Raw genomic sequence first — 21602 nt, forward strand, 5'->3', positions numbered from 1 at the left:
CTTCCAAACGAGCTTGTTCAAGCTCTATTTATTTGAGTTTTAGTTGGATCTCTTAGTAATCTTTCTCACTCAGCGGCATTTGGCTAGCGGAAACGCTAGAGTATTTCATAATGCTTCCTCAGAAAACAAATCATCATCGATTAGTATTTCAATAATATTCTTTTTTAGCTCATTTTTCTCATTGATTTCTTAGCCTCTAGTTCTAAAACTTTAGTAGCTTCAAACAATTCACTTTTGTTATATTTTTCTAATTGTTAGAAAGAGGGTAATTGTAGAAAATCTTGATAATCAGACATGATAAAATCTTCTTCACACTGATAATATATTTTGAATCATGATTTGAATTTGAATTTAGATCGATTTTTGTCTGAATCAAATTTTGGACACTAACTCCCAGTTTATTATATTAAGTATTACAGCTTCAAATAGCCTAAGACAAACGTGAGTTAAATGATGATTCAGATTCAGAAGTTAAATATCGACATAACAAATTACAAACAATATTGAGTATTCAGTATAGTCGAGGGTTCACGACGAGCAAATTTATTTCGAACTGATAAAGATATAATCAGGTAGCGTTATGTTGCTTTGCCATAAGAAACACACACACACATACACGAATACACACAGATACAATTCACATAACCGAGAGCTATCAAACTCTTTGCTGATTACCCTGAGTTTTTCAAAGTTTTGGTTATATAATGTCTTTGCAAAAATACTAACGTTCGATGTTTGATTTCCAAACAATAAGTGTTAATCACAGTTACAACTTCCGAAGTTTATAGTATACCAACTGTAGCAAACCAATAATATATAATGTCTCTTGGCGCTTTGCGTTGGTTACATTTTACAGGTGCGAGAAGAGTTTCTAGTAATTTTAGCCTGCACAACAATACTGATGATGCACTAGTGTTTATGTACACAGGTATGGTGTTGATTGTTACACTATTGAGAATCTTCTACATTTTTAGTGAATATGCGGGAATTGTGCAACAGGTATCAAATAGTATAAGGTACACGCATTTCTAGATATATCAAAACAAACATCGCTATTAAAATAGATGTATAACAGTAAACAGCACCAGTACCACAAGCACTGACATCAACAACTAATGCGAAGGACTTAACAAAGTCAGGTGCCAGCGTAAGTGCACAATAAAGATTTGATTTTTCAAAAGCAGATTGACATGTTTGAGACCACTCGAACTTTTTTTTTAGTATGTTTGCTGATGGTACAGTGATGTCAGCAATTTTTTTCCCCCAAAACTGTAATAATAACCAGACATTCCTATAAATCTCACCAAACTTTATTTGTTGGTAGGAGTTGCATAATTCATAATACAATCAACTTTGGCTTGAATTGGATAAACATGGCCGTGGCCTACTACATTGTTTAAGTATATAACTTTGGTTTACAAAAGTCACTTTTTACCAAATTTACACTGAGACTGGCTTTATTAAACCTGTCAAAAACATCACGTAATGCACATAAATGTTCTTATCAGGTTTTACTGTAAATCACAATATCATTAACATAACTCTAACATTTGGCAGATTGTTGAGATATTGATTCATTTTCTGAAAAGTTGCTTGAGAATTTTTTCATTTCTAAAGGCATTGCATTTACTGGTATAATCCATCAAAAGTAGCAAAAGCAGAGATTTCTTTTGCCCCATCGGCTAGAGGAACAGCCCAGTGTTCCTTTAGCAAGTCACATTGTGACATATCTATATAATTCTCCATTCTTGGAATCGGATAGAAATCGGTCTTTGTTAGACTATTAACTTTGCGAAAGTCTGTAGAGAATTTAACCAAACCGCCCAATTTAGGAACCAGTACAAAAGATGAAGACAGTTACTTTTACAGGGTTCTATAATGCCGTTTTCCAGCATATAAGATATTTCTTTATACATTTTATCAGCCTTGATTGGATTCGCATGATAAAGATGTTTATTTACAGGAGAAACATCATTTATATTTATATCATGAAAAGCGATGTTAGTTTGCTCAGGAATATACGGAAATATATATTCAATTTCAATCAATAAACTAGCAAGTTGATTTTCTCTTCAGGAAGAAAGTGACAGAGTTTTGTATCAGGATTGGCCTGAATGTCAGGATTACTCAGTCTGATGTTGTATTCAGCTCCCATTTTTAAATTTACCAGCATCTGAGTTAAAAAACTGTCACCAGTATCAAAAGAACGTTCAACAGCTAAAATATTTTCAAATGTAATAGGGTTTTAACATATTAATATGACAAGGCTGAATAGCCTTTCGGCGATCAGGTGTTTTTTGTAACATAGTATGTCTCATTAACTTTCCGAACAACCTTATAAGAAACATGATACCTAGCTTTGAGCAGATGCCCTATAGTGGATAACAATACTAAAACCTGTTACCAGGGCAAAACTTATGCTCTTCAGCCTAACAGTCATAAAAGTATTTCATTTTACTTTGGGATAACTTCAAATTCTCTCGAGTCAATTGACAAGCACCTGGATAGAAATTGGAAACGTAATTTAACAAGTGCATTTCTTTCCAGTTATCTTCCAACCATTGTTCCTTCAACAACTTTAAAGGACAATGAAATGAATGGCCAAATATCAACTCAAACGAGCTAAACCCTAACGACTCATTAACAGCCAATAATAATAAATTAATTCCTTTACCCAAGTCGTTCTCATTATCAAAAGTCTACATAATATCTATCAATGTAGAATCAAATCTCTCAAGAACACCTTGTGATTCTGAATGACACACACTAAATTTGATCTGTTTAGCACCAAGCTGATGAATATTTTCTTGAAACAATCATGATATAAAATTTATCTATAATTAGACTAAATTTCTCTGGGTTGGCAAACAAAACTCAAAAATAATGAAAATCTTAGAATAATTTCCTCACGTCCATCATCGTCACTCACCGAGAAATCAGTAGTAAAACAATTATCTACAGGATCCTAGTTGGTTTAAAAATAATGTGCGAAACAAATATACAATATCGTCCTCTGAATGCATGTCTATCATTTGTTTTAGGCATAATTTATTAGCTTGAGTTTGAGTCACAGCATATGAGGGAAACACAGCGGAAGTCTCCTCAACATTAGCATCATCTTTAGAAGAAACATGCTTGCTAACCATTTTGGGTTTAGCAACAACTTTCCCCCTGCAAATCGTTTCTTGATAATAATGATGCATTCTTAATTGGCAGAGCAGGTCTTACTCCAACCACAACTGGTCTCAAAACTAGGTCTGATATTAAATAAATGTTATGAAGAGGAACATTAACAAAGCCACCCTCAATATCCCGATGAGACTCACCAGTGTCAGAACTTCAACCTTAAGGCAGTATACTTTCTAACGACAATGATGGAATCGCTGCAGTTTTATGTAGATTACGTATGGGTATAGGATTAGCAATGCCATTTGTCAAAGACCATAGAACCAACAGACATAAAAGATCTAAATTCCTCCCTAACTACATCAGTCTTTTTATTAGTGACCAAGTCGAAGGCATCGGGTGATTTAGTGAAACTACATCCATATATGGACATGAACACATTTGGTATTACCTTCTTTTTATCTTTTTTAAACTCCAACAATCGGACATAACATGACCAGGTGTTTTTTAATACCAAAATGGCAGACAAGTTTTGATTATTTTGATGAAGTTTTATCCATTTGTAATAAGATTTCGAACTAGAGAAGCTGGATTTTTAAAAATAATTCTGAAGTTTATTGGAATGAACAGGTACAGGCTTCATCGAAATGGCAGGAATATCTTTTTATGAAAAGTGGTTTTATATGTTAAGGTGTAAGCAATTAAATTTCTCAATTAGACATAATTGTCTTAATTTGTCGAAACTATTGTCAATATGAGTATAATTACACCATCGTTCAAAATAAACCTGTTTGTCGTGAGCGAATTCTCTAAGTTTGATAGTCTTGTTTGCAATAATCTTGAAGCTTTTGGAGATAAGCCTCTGGTACTAACTCGTATGCTTTGAGAACTGCTGCTTTAACCTTCTCATAATATGTATAATCTTCTAGAGAAAGAGCATCATAAGATTCTTGTACTTTACCAGTCGGAACACTTTAACATTAATGACCATTTGTCGGGCAACTTTTTCAAAATGTTGGAATTATTTATCAACTTCATTTTCATTAAATGATGATATTTTAGCATATCGATTAAGTTCAAAGTTGTTAATTTTCCTTGAACAATCGGAGCCGAATCTAATTTCCATCTATTTAAGATGGAATTTTAAATTCCATCCAATATTTCTATATTTTTAATTTCAATGCCAGCTTGTTCGGCATCGAGGAGTCTACTTTCTCTTTCAGCTTTGATGTGAGCTTGTTCTTTCTGTTTTTTGGCTTCGATAAGGGGTTGTTCTTTCTCGGCTTCGAAACGAGCTTGTTCAAGCTCTATTTATTTGAGTTTTAGTTGGATCTCTTAGTAATCTTTCTCACTCAGCGGCATTTGGCTAGCGGAAACGCTAGAGTATTTCATAATGCTTCCTCAGAAAACAAATCATCATCGATTAATATTTCAATAATATTCTTTTTTAGCTCATTTTTCTCATTGATTTCTTAGCCTCTAGTTCTAAAACTTTAGTAGCTTCAAACAATTCACTTTTGTTATATTTTTCTAATTGTTAGAAAGAGGGTAATTGTAGAAAATCTTGATAATCAGACATGATAAAATCTTCTTCACACTGATAATATATTTTGAATCATGATTTGAATTTGAATTTAGATCGATTTTTTGTCTGAATCAAATTTTGGACACTAACTCCCAGTTTATTATATTAAGTATTACAGCTTCAAATAGCCTAAGACAAACGTGAGTTAAATGATGATTCAGATTCAGAAGTTAAATATCGACATAACAAATTACAAACAATATTGAGTATTCAGTATAGTCGAGGGTTCACGACGAGCAAATTTATTTCGAACTGATAAAGATATAATCAGATAGCGTTATGTTGCTTTGCCATAAGAAACACACACACACATACACGAATACACACAGATACAATTCACATAACCGAGAGCTATCAAACTCTTTGCTGATTACCCTGAGTTTTTCAAAGTTTTGGTTATATAATGTCTTTGCAAAAATACTGACGTTCGATGTTTGATTTCCAAATAATAAGTGTTAATCACAGTTACAACTTCCGTAGTTTATAGTAAACCAACTATAGCAAACGAGTAATATATAATGTCTCTTGGCGCTTTGCGTTGGTTACATTTTACAGGTGCGAGAAGAGTTTCTAGAAATTTTAGCCTGCACAACAATACTGATGATGCACTAGTGTTTATGTACACAGGTATGGTGTTGATTGTTACACTATTGAGAATCTTCTACATTTTTAGTGAATATGCGGGAATTGTGCAACAGGTATCAAATAGTATAAGGTACATGCATTTCTAGATATATCAAAACAAACATCGCTATTAAAATAGATGTATAACAGTAAACAGCACCAGTACCACAAGCACTGACATCAACAACTAATGCGAAGGACTTAACAAAGTCAGGTGCCAGCGTAAGTGCACAATAAAGATTTGATTTTTTCAAAAGCAGATTGACATGTTTGAGACCACTCGAACTTTTTTTTTAGTATGTTTGCTGATGGTACAGTGATGTCAGCAATTTTTTTCCCCCAAAACTGTAATAATAACCAGACATTCCTATAAATCTCACCAAACTTTATTTGTTGGTAGGAGTTGCATAATTCATAATACAATCAACTTTGGCTTGAATTGGATAAACATGGCCGAGGCCTACTACATTGTTTAAGTATATAACTTTGGTTTACAAAAGTCACTTTTTTACCAAATTTACACTGAGACTGGCTTTATTAAACCTGTCAAAAACATCACGTAATGCACATAAATGTTCTTATCAGGTTTTACTGTAAATCACAATATCATTAACATAACTCTAACATTTGGCAGATTGTTGAGATATTGATTCATTTGCTGAAAAGTTGCTTGAGAATTTTTCATTTCTAAAGGCATTGCATTTACTGGTATAATCCATCAAAAGTAGCAAAAGCAGAGATTTCTTTTGCCCCATCGGCTAGAGGAACAGCCCAGTGTTACTTTAGCAAGTCACATTTGTGACATATCTATATAATTCTCTATTCTTGGAATCGGATAGAAATCGGTCTTTGTTAGACTATTAACTTTGCGAAAGTCTGTAGAGAATTTAACCAAACCGCCCAATTTAGGAACCAGTACAAAAGATGAAGACAGTTACTTTTACAGGGTTCTATAATGCCGTTTTCCAGCATATAAGATATTTCTTTATACATTTTATCAGCCTTGATTGGATTCGCATGATAAAGATGTTTATTTACAGGAGAAACATCATTTATATTTATATCATGAAAAGCGATGTTAGTTTGCTCAGGAATATACGGAAATATATATTCAATTTCAATCAATAAACTAGCAAGTTGATTTTTCTCTTCAGGAAGAAAGTGACAGAGTTTTGTATCAGGATTGGCCTGAATGTCAGGAAAACTCAGTCTGATGTTGTATTCAACTCCCATTTTTAAATTTACCAGCATCTGATTTAAAAAACTGTCACCAGTATCAAAAGAACGTTCAACAGCTAAAATATTTTCAAATGTAATAGGGTTTTAACATATTAATATGACAAGGCTGAATAGCCTTTCGGCGATCAGGTGTTTTTTGTAACATAGTATGTCTCATTAACTTTCCGAACAACCTTATAAGAAACATGATACCTAGCTTTGAGCAGATGCCCTATAGTGGATAACAATACTAAAACCTGTTACCAGGGCAAAACTTATGCTCTTCAGCCTAACAGTCATAAAAGTATTTCATTTTACTTTGGGATAACTTCAAATTCTCTCGAGTCAATTGACAAGCACCTGGATAGAAATTGGAAACGTAATTTAACAAGTGCATTTCTTTCCAGTTATCTTCCAACCATTGTTCCTTCAACAACTTTAAAGGACAATGAAATGAATGGCCAAATATCAACTCAAACGAGCTAAACCCTAACGACTCATTAACAGCCAATAATAATAAATTAATTCCTTTACCCAAGTCGTTCTCATTATCAAAAGTCTACATAATATCTATCAAGGTAGAATCAAATCTCTCAAGAACACCTTGTGATTCTGAATGATACACACTAAATTTGATCTGTTTAGCACCAAGCTGATGAATATTTTCTTGAAACAATCATGATATAAAATTTATCTATAATCAGACTAAATTTCTCTGGGTTGGCAAACAAAACTCAAAAATAATGAAAGTCTTAGAAGTATTTCCTCACGTCCATCATCGTCACTCACCGAGAAATCACTAGTAAAACAATTATCTACAGGATCCCAGTTGGTTTAAAAATAATGTGCGAAACAAATATAAAATATCGTCCTCTGAATGCATGTCTATCATTTGTTTTAGGCATAATTTATTAGCTTGAGTTTGAGTCACAGCATATGAGGGAAACACAGCGGAAGTCTCCTCAACATTAGCATCATCTTTAGAAGAAACATGCTCGCTAACCATTTTGGGTTTAGCAACAACTTTCCCCCCTGCAAATCGTTTCTTGATAATAATGATGCATTCTTAATTGGCAGAGCAGGTCTTACTCCAACCACAACTGGTCTCAAAACTAGGTCTGATATTAAATAAATGTTATGAAGAGGAACATTAACAAAGCCACCCTCAATATCCCGATCAGACTCACCAGTGTCAGAACTACAACCTAAAGGCAGTATACTTTCTAACGACAATGATGGAATCGCTGCAGTTTTATGCAGATTACGTATGGGTATAGGATCAGCAATGCCATTTGTCAAAGACCATAGAACCAACAGACATAAAATATCTAAATTCCTCCCTAACTACATCAGTGTTTTTATTAGTGACCAAGTCGAAGGCATCGGGTGATTTAGTGAAACTACATCCATATATGGACATGAACACATTTGGTATTACCTTCTTTTTATCTTTTTTAAACTCCAACAATCGGACATAACATGACCAGGTGTTTTTTAATACCAAAATGGCAGACAAGTTTTGATTATTTTGATGAAGTTTTATCCATTTGTAATAAGATTTCGAACTAGAGAAGCTGGATTTTTAAAAATAATTCTGAAGTTTATTGGAATGAACAGGTACAGGCTTCATCGAAATGGCAGGAATATCTTTTTTATGAAAAGTGGTTTTATATGTTAAGGTGTAAGTAATTAAATTTCTCAATTAGACATAATTGTCTTAATTTGTCGAAACTATTGTCAATATGAGTATAATTACACCATCGTTCAAAATAAACCTGTTTGTTGTGAGCGAATTCTCTAAGTTTGATAGTCTTGTTTGCAATAATCTTGAAGCTTTTGGAGATAAGCCTCTGGTACTAACTCGTATGCTTTGAGAACTGCTGCTTTAACCTTCTCATAATATGTATAATCTTCTAGAGAAAGAGCATCATAAGCTTCTTGTACTTTACCAGTCGGAACACTTTAACATTAATGACCATTTGTCGGGCAACTTTTTCAAAATGTTGGAATTATTTATCAACTTCATTTTCATTAAATGATGATATTTTAGCATATCGATTAAGTTCAAAGTTGTTAATTTTCCTTGACCAATCGGAGCCGAATCTAATTTCCATCTATTTAAGATGGAATTTTAAATTCCATCCAATATTTCTATATTTTTAATTTCAATGCCAGCTTGTTCGGCATCGAGGAGTCTACTTTCTCTTTCAGCTTTGATGTGAGCTTGTTCTTTCTGTTTTTTGGCTTCGATGAGGGGTTGTTCTTTCTCGGCTTCGAAACGAGCTTGTTCAAGCTCTATTTATTTGAGTTTTAGTTGGATCTCTTAGTAATCTTTCTCACTCAGCGGCATTTGGCTAGCGGAAACGCTAGAGTATTTCATAATGCTTCCTCAGAAAACAAATCATCATCGATTAGTATTTCAATAATATTCTTTTTTAGCTCATTTTTCTCATTGATTTCTTAGCCTCTAGTTCTAAAACTTTAGTAGTTTCAAACAATTCACTTTTGTTATATTTTTCTAATTGTTAGAAAGAGGGTAATTGTAGAAAATTTTGATAACCAGACATGATAAAATCTTCTTCACACTGATAATATATTTTGAATCATGATTTGAATTTGAATTTAGATCGATTTTTTGTCTGAATCAAATTTTGGACATTAACTCCCAGTTTATTATATTAAGTATTACAGTTTCAAATAGCCTAAGACAAACGTGAGTTAAATGATGATTCAGATTCAGAAGTTAAATATCGACATAACAAATTACAAACAATATTGAGTATTCAGTATAGTCGAGGGTTCACGACGAGCAAATTTATTTCGAACTGATAAAGATATAATCAGGTAGCGTTATGTTGCTTTGCCATAAGAAACACACACACACATACACGAATACACACAGATACAATTCACATAACCGAGAGCTATCAAACTCTTTGCTGATTACCCTGAGTTTTTCAAAGTTTTGGTTATATAATGTCTTTGCAAAAATACTGACGTTCGATGTTTGATTTCCAAATAATAAGTGTTAATCACAGTTACAACTTCCGTAGTTTATAGTAAACCAACTATAGCAAACGAGTAATATATAATGTCTCTTGGCGCGTTGCATTGGTTATATTTTATAGGCGCAAGAAGAGTTTCTAGAAATTTCAGCCTGCACAGCAATACTGCACTAGTGTTTATGCTCAAAGGTATGTTGTTTATTGTTAAACTCGAGAATCTTCTACAATTTTAGTGAATAGGCGGGAATTTTGTAACAAGTTTTTAACAGTATAAGGTACTGGCATTTCTAAATGTATACGTTAATTGATTGAAACAAACATCGACAGTAAAATAGATATATCACAGTACACCAGTCACACTCCAGAAAATTTTATTCAATGAAAAAAATGGTGCCATCTGGTGAATGTCCTGGATCCGGCTTTCAAATAACCATAATGTGGTATAGAAAGCTGCTAATTTGACCAAAACGTAAGGTTTTGTGAATAATGCGTGGGAGCATGAAAATACGCTCAGATGCATGAGTATTGGTAGTTCATCTTTCCAGACCGATGTCTTCTTTTCTTCATGAGGGTTTATAATAACATTAAGTTTAAAAAACCATATTTTATTTTCACCTTCAATTCGTCAACAGAATAAAATTTAAAAAAAAATCCAAAATTGTTAATTTAATTTTTTTTATCCAATTACACTTTTTATTTGGGGAGTAGAAAATTTTAAACCTACTACCTTTAAAAGAAAAAACCTTGGAAAGATACAGCTATAAGTTAGTGGTAGTTGTATAGTTTGTTGTTAACTTTGTGTTGAAATATTTAGAAACAATGGATTTTTGAAATTTGTGGTTTCAGAAACAAATTCAGTTAATTACATTTTTATTTTACCGTTTTCAAACTTCTAAAGCTAATAAAGTCAACCAGAGTGTTTTTGACTTATGCAGTAATGAACCTACAATATACATGGAATACTTCATCGCCTTTACCAACTCTAACAGGTAACAAAGTCTTATTCCTGTCTCAATTTGTCCTTGAGTTTTTTTCATTTTTCAAAATCCAAGTTTGTTGCTATTAAATTGAAAGATCTGATCTTAACGTGGCCTTGAAGTTTGAATCACACTTATGAAAATTAATCAACTGGTTCTTAACTGACACTAAACCTTTGTACCAAATTTGATCTAACTCAAATGAAAACAAGTTGATTTATGTTGTTGACCTCCAACGACAAGTTAATCAAGTGTTGTTTAAGGGTTAATTAATCTGTATTCGAAATATACTGTTCCCAAACACAGAAGTTGAAAAATACAATCTGGTGGGCGTGGGTTTGAATTTCCGCAACACAAAATATGCTCGCCTTTTCAACCGTGGAGATGTGATAATGTAATGGTCAAACCAACTATTCGTTGGAACAAGAGTAGCCCAAGAGATGGCGGTGGGTGGTGGTGGCTAGCTGCCTTTTCTCTAGTCTTACATTTTTAAATTAGAGTCGGATGGTGCATATAGCCCTCGTGTAGCTTTGCGCAAAATTAATCCACTGACATTAGGCGAGAGTAAGTATGTAGTCTGAAAGCTGTAATAATGTTCAATCTCGCGTACACATACTTTGTTTCCTTCCCTTATATGCATAATATATTTCTGAACTTTTGGTTATTACATTAGAATTCTTTCTTCGTCAAATACTTTCAGACTAAACATATCAATTTTTCGTTTGTCTCCTGAAAGTTAAAAACCTGGTGATTAGGGTGTTCAACTCTCAACCTGTGGAAGGTATTATAATGTGCCCGGCAGTACCACTAATCGATAACAAGAGTTCAAGAGTTGGCAATGGGTAGTAATGACTATCTGTCTTCCCTCTCTCTTCTAAATTAAGAACGGTTAACACAGATAGTCGCAGAATACTTTGGGATTTAATTCAACAACAAATCAAAATAATAAATGGATTTTATTTGTTCCTCTACTTGTTTATTTGGTTGAAATAATTATTTTGACAATAGTTTTTTTATTTACAAACGTCAATAAAGGTACTTGTTCAACGCGTGGCATTAATTTCAATGGCTATATTGTATTCTCAGGTTAAAATTATTTAATCAAATAGTTTTAGGTTCACTTGATAACGCGAGTTTCAGCGAGATAAAGTACGAAGTAACTGTGATTCTAATTAGACCAACTGACTTTAAGCAAAGAAATAAACATGTTGAACACAACGTATAGAGCAGGGGTTCCCAACCTTTTGGCACTCGCGACCCCTTACCTAAAAGTTTGAAACCCATGTGACCCCCCTAATTAGGGCTTACTATCAGCAGCTTAATTTTTCTTTTATTTTCTGTGAAGGAGAAGGAAAGAAACATCTAAAAATATATTTAAAAATTCTGTAATTATTTATTAGCAAATTAAATCACATTGGTCCAACCTGAATTCACAAAAAAGAACATATATTTCTTAAAATAATATTAACATAGGTTTGAACAGTTATCCAACCCAGCTAGTGAGATGCCTGATGTTGCATTTCAGCAGCAAGCTTTGAAATTCGTGGCCGAGCGTTTGTTAGAGCCAGTCTCATGTCATCTCCAACATCCAATCTGTTCCTATTCTTTGTTTTTATATTGATAAGAGTGGAAAATCCTGCCTCACACAAGTAGGTAGAAGCAAATGGAACAAGGACACGTAAAGCTATCATGCTGACTTTGGAGTATGACTGATACATAATGCACCAGAACTGAGTCACGGATTTCACCTTGAAGAGATCACGAGCTGAAGAGTCGTTCCTTAGATCCAGAAATTCATCTTGGATATCATCTGGGATGCCGGATACGTCAAGTTCAGTACAAAATGGGTTCCTTACCAGGGCCTCCTGTTCCTGTGATAGCTCAGGGAAGTAACGCTCGACTTCCTTTTCTAGAGACTGAAGATGTTCGGTAATCTCATTCTTGAGAAACTGATCCAGTTGGATCTGAGACTCATCCGTCACTCCACAAAGTTTTTCAAACATAGCGATGTTTCCAAGATTGGTTTTCCGACACCAGTTCTGCAGTTTGGAAACAAAGGCCCGAAGATTATCTTGAAAAAGAAGAACATGTGTTTCCCTTCCTTGAAGCTTCAAATTGAGCTTGTTCAGCTGGTCAAAAATGTCGGCTAGGTACACAACTCTTTTATTGCTTCATCTTCGAAGTGAGCTACAAGATCTTTCCTTTCTTGAGTCTCCAGGAATAGCTATATTTCATCTTTCATTTCAAAGACACGATTAATAACGTTTCCTTTCGACAACCAACTTACTGCTGTGTAGAAGAGAAGGACTTCGTGGTCAGTATTCAATGTCTTTGCATAGTTCTTTGACTAGGCGAGTGCTTGAGTCTTCACATAATTTACAATTTTGATTACAGATTCAAGCACCTCCTGCAGAGAGGCAGGGAGAGTCTTACTGGCGAGAGCATATCGATGAATCATGCAGTGAATGCCCTTTGCTTGAGGTGCTAGCTTCTTCACTCTCGACTGGAATCCTGATTTCGATCCCAGCATAGCCGGTGCCCCATCCGTACAAACCCCACACACGTTTTCCCATTGAAGATCTTCGTCTTGAAAAAAAGTTGAAACTTTTTTCCATGACATCATCAGCTTTTGTTGTGGTTTCAAGTGCACTGCAGAATAAAAATTCGTCTTTGATGTCACCTGAATTAATGTATCTCACGAAGACAAGCAATTGAGAACATTAACTTACATCTGTTGACTCGTCGAGCTAACAGTCAAAACCTGTTCCTTCACATCCATAGACATTTTAGAAATGCGCCTCTGTATAGTATTATTTGACAGGGATAATTGCTGCATCTTCTTTTCACTGGCTTCTTCAAGAATAAGATTTACTGCTTTCATCATGCAGGGTTTAAGAAGTGTTTCTCCAATCGTTTGAGGCTTTTTTTGTTTAGCAATTTCGAATGCAATCTCATATGAAGCTTCCACCACGGCTGCACTCTGCTGCTGAAACGACCCACTTCTATCGATTCTTTGGCTTTTAAGACACCGTTCATGCCGTTTGAAGAAATCCAAACCCTTCTTTGCGTGTTCTGGATGTTTTGTCTCGAGATGACGCTTGAGTTTTGATGGTTTCATTGACTCTGCACTCAGGACAGCATGGCACAAAACACACTGTGGTTTCTCGATGCCGTCGTTGGCGAGCACAGTGGTGAAACCAATGTTGAGGTAGCATTCTGAGTATCTGCGCCGTTTAGCCATGGACACAACTCACCTCTACTGCTTACTTATCTCCTTGTTAAAATAAAATGAAAATGTTGAATAATGAACGCTTTGGCAACTGTAGATCTTACACTGACTACTTGTGGGGGGTGCAGGTACAGTAATGATGGGGTAAGTATTGGGAGGGAAGGGAGCGTGGCCAGTCGCGCGATTTGTCATCCACCAATCAGCAACGGACATGTGACTCACGTGTCGACAGCGAGCACACACACACTTAATCACAGCTAAACAGACACACAAGCATACGTACATGCGCGTGCACTCACATACTCGCTACTCACTAGTATACTCATACATACAGTTGCAGACACATTCACACAGGCACATTCACTCACAGGCACGCATACATACACCCATAATATCACCTAATGACATTGAACTAACGTAGCACACGTTTTGCTTTGCACCGAATCAAAAAAAATGTAAGAGCATGAAAATGTAATTGATGAAATAAAATTAATGTTATCCCAAACTACTTCTAACAAGGCTACGCGACCCTCTGGGGTCCCGCCCCACCGGTTGGGCACCCCTGGTATAGAGGTTTTGCGTGTGACGTCACTCTTGACCTAGTTACTGCTGACCGCCATGATGGGTGACACGCTCGGCGTGTTTATATTCCAACACAAGGGTGATTCATAGTCAAAAGTGCGCGATGGTACACTCGTGTTGTGCATTTAACTGTTCAAATCGACATGGACAGGTGGAAAATGTGTCATACTACAGATTTCCTAAAGATCTCGACCGAAGAAGACGATGGATTGCAGCTGTCAATAGGAAAAACTGGACACCCACAGAGCACACCAGACTTTGTAGTAAACATTTTGTGTCAGGTATGTATAATTCATCTATAGCCAGGCTGAATAAATTGAAACTTACATGCATGATATATGTATAGCAGAACACACTGCAGCACCAGTCAAATAAATTTTTTTTTGCACACTTTTCTTTTACTTTTAAATAACTGAATAGTAAATTTACTGAAGGAACAATATCATTCATGATGAATAGGTTATATAGCCATTTGTACATTAAGACAAAATGTTAATATCTCTTAAAGGACCAACTTAAGTGATTCATCAGAAAACAACAACTGGCACAAGATTAAAAAGTGTGCAAATAATTACTTTGTTGGCTGTACATTCAGTTGTTAAACAATGTTCAGCATATTCAGTATATATATATATATATATATTCAGTTAAAAGTGTACAGTGTATCAGTTATATATATAAATATTATTTGATGATGCCTGTAGATCTATATTTTAACTAAATTATTGTACTCTGTTTCAGGGACGAAGAGTGATGATCCCCTATCACCTGACTAAGTACCTTCCATATTTCATTTTACACGTTCTCCCCTGAAGAGAAGAAAAGCTGCTGAATTGTGTAAATATGAAAACAAGAAAGAAGTGACCAAAAGGAGAAAAGAACAACAAAAAAGACATGAAGCTGCTTCTGGGCTGCTTGACCTTGCTTTCATAGAATCTGCTGGCACTGCTGCCACTGATAGCAGCTGTACTGATTCTGCTGATGAACTTGAAGCTACATGTAATAATTTTGACTTGTGTACATCACAATATACAACTGAGACATGTATGCAGACGGAAATATCATTCACAGACGTAGTTAGACTTGAATCTGAATGCTAACAGTTGCGGAATGAAGTCCTCCACTATGAAAGTATAGCAAAAGCTAACTGTTTCGAAGATGCTACTTTTGCAAATGACGACGAGAAGGTCAAATACTGTACAGGTCTGCCGTCATATGCAGTGATGATGATCATATTCAACCAAATTTACAGATATTTCCGAGATACACAGTCAGTCTCTAAATTTCAACAATTCATATTAACACTCATGAGACTGCGATTGGATGTGCCACTGCAGCTCTTAGGATACATATTTGGATTGCACACCTCAACAGTATCACGCATATTTCAGGAGGTCATAAATGTCATGAATATTCGACTGGTACCAACATTTGTTTTCTGGCCTGAGAGAAGGAAACTAAGAATGACGTTGCCCGTGTGTTTTCGTGAGAAGTTTTCAAAGTGTGCCTGCATCATTGATTGTTTCGAAATATTCATACAGCGGCCGTCAGACCTCCAGGCACGAGCAGACACCTATTCAAGTTACAAGTCCCATAATACTGTCAAATACCTCATAGGTATTGCTCCGCAAGGAGTTATAATTTTTATCTCAAAGGGATGGGGAGGACGAACAAGTGATGTCCATCTTACCGAAAACTGTGGGTTTTTAGCCAATATAATTCCTGGTGATGTTATACTGGCAGACCGTGGGTTCACTATATCTGAATTTATTGCTTTCTGTAATGCAGAACTTAAAATACCAGCTTTTACAAAAGGAAAACAACAGCTTAGTGCACTGGATGTTGAAACTTCACGTGTCCTTGCTTCTGCGAGAATACATGTTGAGAGGGTGATCGGCATGGTACGCCAAAAGTATTCTATGCTTGAAAGTACTATTCCAATTACGCTGTTACAAACTGATCAAAGTTGTAATTTAACAACATTAGACAAAATAGTAAGAGTGGCATGTGCTCTAACAAACATCTCTCCATCTGTTGTGCCATTTGATTGACATTGTTCTATATATATTTATTGTACATGAGACACACCTTCATTTTGTTTACATTTCAGTTTTCATTCATGGGTGCTTGTTTAAGAGTTACACTTTTGCATAGTTTAAAACTACCTTGTTAAAAAAAAACTGTACTTCTGGAAATTTTAAATGATACATAATGTATGCTAGAAATTCATATCTTTAATTTTATTTTGCCTGCAAACATGTATGTTGTGAAGCATAATAAACAGCATGAATATCTACATATTGCACTCTGTCTAATTATTTTCATCCATTAATAATATTTCATATCCTTGGCTAAAAAGGGTGAATATAAATTATAATGTATAGTGACAGCACATTGAGATAAAATACACTGTACTGGTATATAACATCCATGCTAAAGAGGTGAAATTCTAAAAAATATTGATTATTTGTATAAGGCAGAAAATGAACAGTTGGGTTAGCTGGCACCCTTTCACGTAACATGAACAGTGAACAATTTAAAATTTACACAAAAGCCAATAACGAAATAGTGGCAACCTGATATGATTATTGTTTCTTTTTACTGAGTTTTTTGCAATCTAAGCAGGTCCATTTCTTTGGTTGTCTCTGCAGCCCGACACATTCCATATGGAAATGCACAACTTTGCAGCCCATGTTGCTGCACCGTAGTGTTTTTGTATCAGTTCTGCTTGTACGGCAGTAGCACAACAGCTGATCATCAGCTTGTTCTGATGGCTTTGTGAATTTCTGCCCAACGAGCTCAGGCAGAACACACAGTCTAAAGAATGTCTCCAGGTCTCCTACCATTCTATTTATGAAGTCAGTGTCCAGCATAATCCTTTCAACATGGAGAGACTGCTGGTCATCTGTCCACACAACAAAATCACAATAGTTCACACCAGTTAGAAGCATCTGCCCCTGAACCTGGCAATAATAGGTATGATTTTTCTTCAGTGAGAGTTAGTCACCAATCCTTTCCAGGCAAAACTGTCCATCTTCTGCAGCTTCATCCAGTGACTTGCCTCGTTTGCAGTGTGGGCATTTTATTTCAAGTACACCCTTCCTACAACAAAGGCATTCAACCAGACCATCAGGTGTCGCACCTAGGTAAGGGTATTGCGGGATAATGTGTAGCCCACTGTCTACTACCTTTAATTGCTGGTGCTGTGTTCTTCTTATTTGTACATACAATGATCGAGCATGTTCTTCATGCTTACATCCCTATCTTGTTGCCTTGGTTGAACATTTGGTAGCGTGGAGGTAACAAATTTGTTTCAAAAGTGACTTAAAAGGGTTGGCGACACTAGTACGACAAGCAGCTTTGAATTTTGAAGCTGTTATTCTATCAGCACGATGATCGTACCATAGCCTACTTTTCCATTGCTGTCTGGTCAGCTTCTCAAGAGCTGTTGCTTCCTCAACACTAATCGTCAATGAAGTAAAAATGTCATCACATACCTGGTTTAGCTCTTCCACTGATATTGGATTATGTCTGCGCAGCAGTGTCAATGGTTGTGGCAATGGCACTGATACTGCAGCAGGCACATAGTGTCTTGCATAGTCCTTAGTCAATGAGAGGAAGCCAGACTTCACTCCAGTGTTCTGAATTGCAAGATAGCATGCCTTTACTTCTTCCTCAGTCATTGGGGGGTATGCTGGTGCTGTTGTAGACTGCTTGGTCAGTTTTTTTTTTTTGGTTGTGACACTTGTGTAGTCCATGTCTGTGACCTGCTTTAAGTGTCCCTTTCCTCTGGATGGCACAATCCACTCACAAGGCATTGATGTGCAAGCTGTGCTGTGATGTCTCTTTACGACAGCTTCCATGTAGAACAAAGTTGCTGCTGCGTGGGAGCAGACTTCACCTAGTCCAGCTTTGCAGGTGCAGTGGGAAGATATTATCTCTACATTCCTGCAGCTAGCAACCCATGGCTTTAGTGGTGGTTCATTTAGTCGCTGAGAGTGGCACACCTGTAAAATAACAAAGAAAATATTAAGTTGTGTATATATAAGCTTTTAAAGACAACTGGGTATCAGGTAGGGATACATGTGTCACTCAAATAATAAAATAATATAAAAAAATAATAGAACAGTTAAATATTAAATTATTTTTACAGAAACCTAACATGGCTATTGACCAGCTTTAACGGTCTATGTGTACTTGTACTATTTATTATCTATATATTGATACCGTACCAAATATTAATCATAAATCAAAAATTAAGTTTTGAAACAGCCTAGACAATTAGGTATCTTAATATCATTATACAAATATGTATAGAAGTGCTCCTAGGCTAGAGCTTTGACAACAGTCAGTACACATGTAGTACAATAATATTGAACCATTTATTAAAATGGGGGCCCTACTTTACTTCAGTATCTAGTCTTCGTCTAAAATGTAGTTAAATCTATCATACAGAGTACATGATACATGTATGTAATATAACATGATGTACAAACCTTTGCTGTAATGATGACTTTATCCGACGTTGCCCTGGTTATCTGGACATTCTGTACAAATCCTGCCACAAAGTACTTGTACGCATCAAGGCTTTTGTAACCTTTTAGACTTTCATTTGTATAGGTGGAAGTCCTGTTTATCAAATATATATAAATGTCACCATATGTAATATTTGGCAGATCTACTCCGGCAACAGTCTGACTCTGAGCAACGTTGTCTTGGCTGGATATTACTGGCGTAAATACACGTGTACGTGTACGGGTATACGGGTCTCATACACCCAGTTTCTTCACTTTTTCCTCATACCTGGCCTTTTCAGCACCTGTCAGGTGTGCTACAAGTGATGAAAAGACAGCGGCAGCCATTTACATGTGAACAGTACTGAATACAGCAGTTGTTAACTCGTTCAGTCATGCGGGACACTTGCCACCCAATATGGTGATATGTTTACAAACCTCGTTGTGGTCACGTGACACTAATAGGTTCACGCAAAACCTCTATAATATGATATGAAAACAACAGTTATTCATTCAAATACACTTGGCTTAGGTCACTAGAAAGTCTTATCTTCCCGTAAACCGATTACCTGGCTTTCTACCCTCGATACGTCTTACCGTTAATTAACACACTTGGGATCCTGTTTAGTACTGTTTATACCTAAATACTGTTACCTAGCGGAAAATGTAGGATTAACCCAGAGCGACTAGTGTTGATTATTTGACTGGTCGTTCTCATAATGGGAAACTTCAGTCATGACCTGCGCTACCAGTTGAGGATACTGTTGTTGTTGATCTTGTTATACGACATGTAGTATTGCAGCAAAACCCCTGCAGGTGGCGCAGGTATTACCTTTAAAGAACAAAAAAGAAGCAAAAGCAGTTAGAATGAAGTTAACGATATTCTGAGCCAGGTACTTTGTTCAAACTGCATATATTTAGAATAAATGAAAAAATTGAAAAGTTATGCATTCAACAAGGAGATAGAATACGCATAGTGTGCCTGCATCACCACATCGTCATAGAAAGAGCGTACACGCCTCATTTGTCATGAAAATCCACTGAATAATGACATAAGTTTCTAGAGATTCATCTTTATTGGATTAGTATTAATATTTTTAGCATCGTAAGTAACTTATACTTGTGGACCCTCCTGAAAAAGACCTAAGTCACTGACTCCTGGAAATAGACAGAAGTAGCAAGGGAAGAGGCAATTGAAATGTTCGTCAAACTCGTAAATTAAAATAATGAGTTCAGTAAGTGTGTTTAAAAATATATTTAAGTATGAATTAGAACCTCTGAATTGTTCTCGCGATTATAATTCGTAAAATATAAATTGAGGCGCTATTAAGGAGACAATTGAAATTATTGTCATATTGTTCAAATTTGTGGGCGGCCTGGCATGATCAAGCGTGTTAAGGCGTGCGACTCGTAATCTGAGGGTCGCGGGTTCGCATCCCCGTCGCGCCAAACATGCTCGCCCTTTCAGCCGTAGGGGCGTTATAATGTGACGGTCAATCCAACTATTCGTTGGTAAAAGAGTAGCCAAAGAGGCGGTGGGTGGTGATGACTAGCTGCCTTCCTTCTAGTCTTACATTACTAAATTAGGGACGGTTAGCACAGATAGCTCTCGAGTAGCTTTGTGCGAAATTAAAAAAACCAAACAAAAATAATCAAATTTGTGGAAGAGGAGAAACTGAGATGTAAGTGGTTTTGGAATCCCATTGAGTCATATCCAAGATTTCCTGAAATGTTCATGATGATCATTGTAAGGAAGTTGGAAAATGTTCATTACAAAGAGACAAACTTAGAGTCAGAAAGGTCTTTATAGAATAGATATGGTTGACTTTTATGTTTATATGTTTGTTGGATTTCGCGCAAAGCTATGTAAGAGTTATTTTTCTTAGCTCTCCATAATTTTGAACTGATAACAAAACATCAAGGAATTTTAATTTTTTAAGAGCTTAGATAGCGTATTTATATATGAAGAAAAAAAGAAGTTAAAGTCATCAAGACATTGATAAAATGTAAAGTCTTAAACAAAATTTTGGAATAGTGATGTCACTGACATTTATACAAGTGCGTTAGAGACAGCATGATTAGAGTAACTTAAATATGTAACCTAGAGTTACATTTTCCCATATTCTTAATGTCGAACATTCCTGATTTGAACTGTTGTTTATCTGCTTGTTCAGAAAACAAATGTACGAGTAATATATCGTATGCAATTCAATCTTAATTTTACATAATTTTAACTCATCGTTAAGACATTTTTTGTATATATAATTATAAACTTTTAACAGTTACTTTGTCTAATAGATACCGCAAAAAAACTGTATCTTACAAAGATACTAAGAACACTTCAACTAAATACTAGTAATCAAAAAGTTAATTTACTGATTTATTTTCATATCAGCTCAATCCATACTGTCAAATGACAGTTAGGTTGAATTAATAGATTTGTCACTTTTGATGATCTAAAAGCATAAAACTAATAGCAAAGAGAAAAAAGTTGAAGTGAAGTAATGTAATTCAAGTTAACTTTAGATGTTTTCCCTCATTTCTCTTAATTTATCTACTCCAATTGAAAATCAGAAATGCGTAATTTAGAACTACCTTTTACTCGAGACGTTTTCGTCCAATACCAGAACCAATCAGTAGGGCGATGAGAAACCAAATACAATGCAGAATAACATTTTAAAAATTACTTTAAACGCTGGAACCGGTGAACTACTGGACATCAACAGGCATAAAAATTGCTAT

At 35.5% G+C, this 21602-nt stretch overlaps 2 protein-coding genes and 1 long non-coding RNA gene across 3 annotated transcripts in view; 2 read left to right on the forward strand and 1 right to left on the reverse strand.

Annotated features, from left to right (window-relative positions):
* Positions 1-14339: 14339 nt before the first annotated feature.
* LOC143225261 (uncharacterized) lies at positions 14340-15549 on the forward strand. Its single transcript, XR_013013756.1, has 2 exons — positions 14340-14627; positions 15088-15549. It is a non-coding gene; the product is annotated as an uncharacterized LOC143225261 (long non-coding RNA).
* On the forward strand, positions 15328-16597 carry LOC143227374 (uncharacterized). The gene is made up of 2 exons (XM_076458827.1): positions 15328-15345; positions 15450-16597. The coding sequence occupies exons 1-2, from the start codon at positions 15328-15330 to the stop codon at positions 16395-16397; spliced, it is 966 nt and encodes a 321-aa protein (XP_076314942.1). The 3' UTR covers positions 16398-16597.
* The window catches only part of LOC143227375 (uncharacterized), a 34749-nt gene continuing 29636 nt past the window's right edge, over positions 16490-21602 (reverse strand). The window contains exons 3-4 of the mRNA XM_076458828.1: positions 18843-19114; positions 16490-18353 (exon numbers count right to left, since the gene is read on the reverse strand). Coding sequence (XP_076314943.1) covers positions 17607-18353; positions 18843-19114 — 1019 coding nt within the window. The 3' untranslated portion in view covers positions 16490-17606. The remainder of the gene's footprint in view (positions 18354-18842; positions 19115-21602) is intronic.

This window comes from Tachypleus tridentatus, chromosome 9 (genome assembly GCF_004210375.1).
Source record: "Tachypleus tridentatus isolate NWPU-2018 chromosome 9, ASM421037v1, whole genome shotgun sequence".
In the NCBI taxonomy this organism is placed as follows: domain Eukaryota; kingdom Metazoa; phylum Arthropoda; class Merostomata; order Xiphosura; family Limulidae; genus Tachypleus; species Tachypleus tridentatus.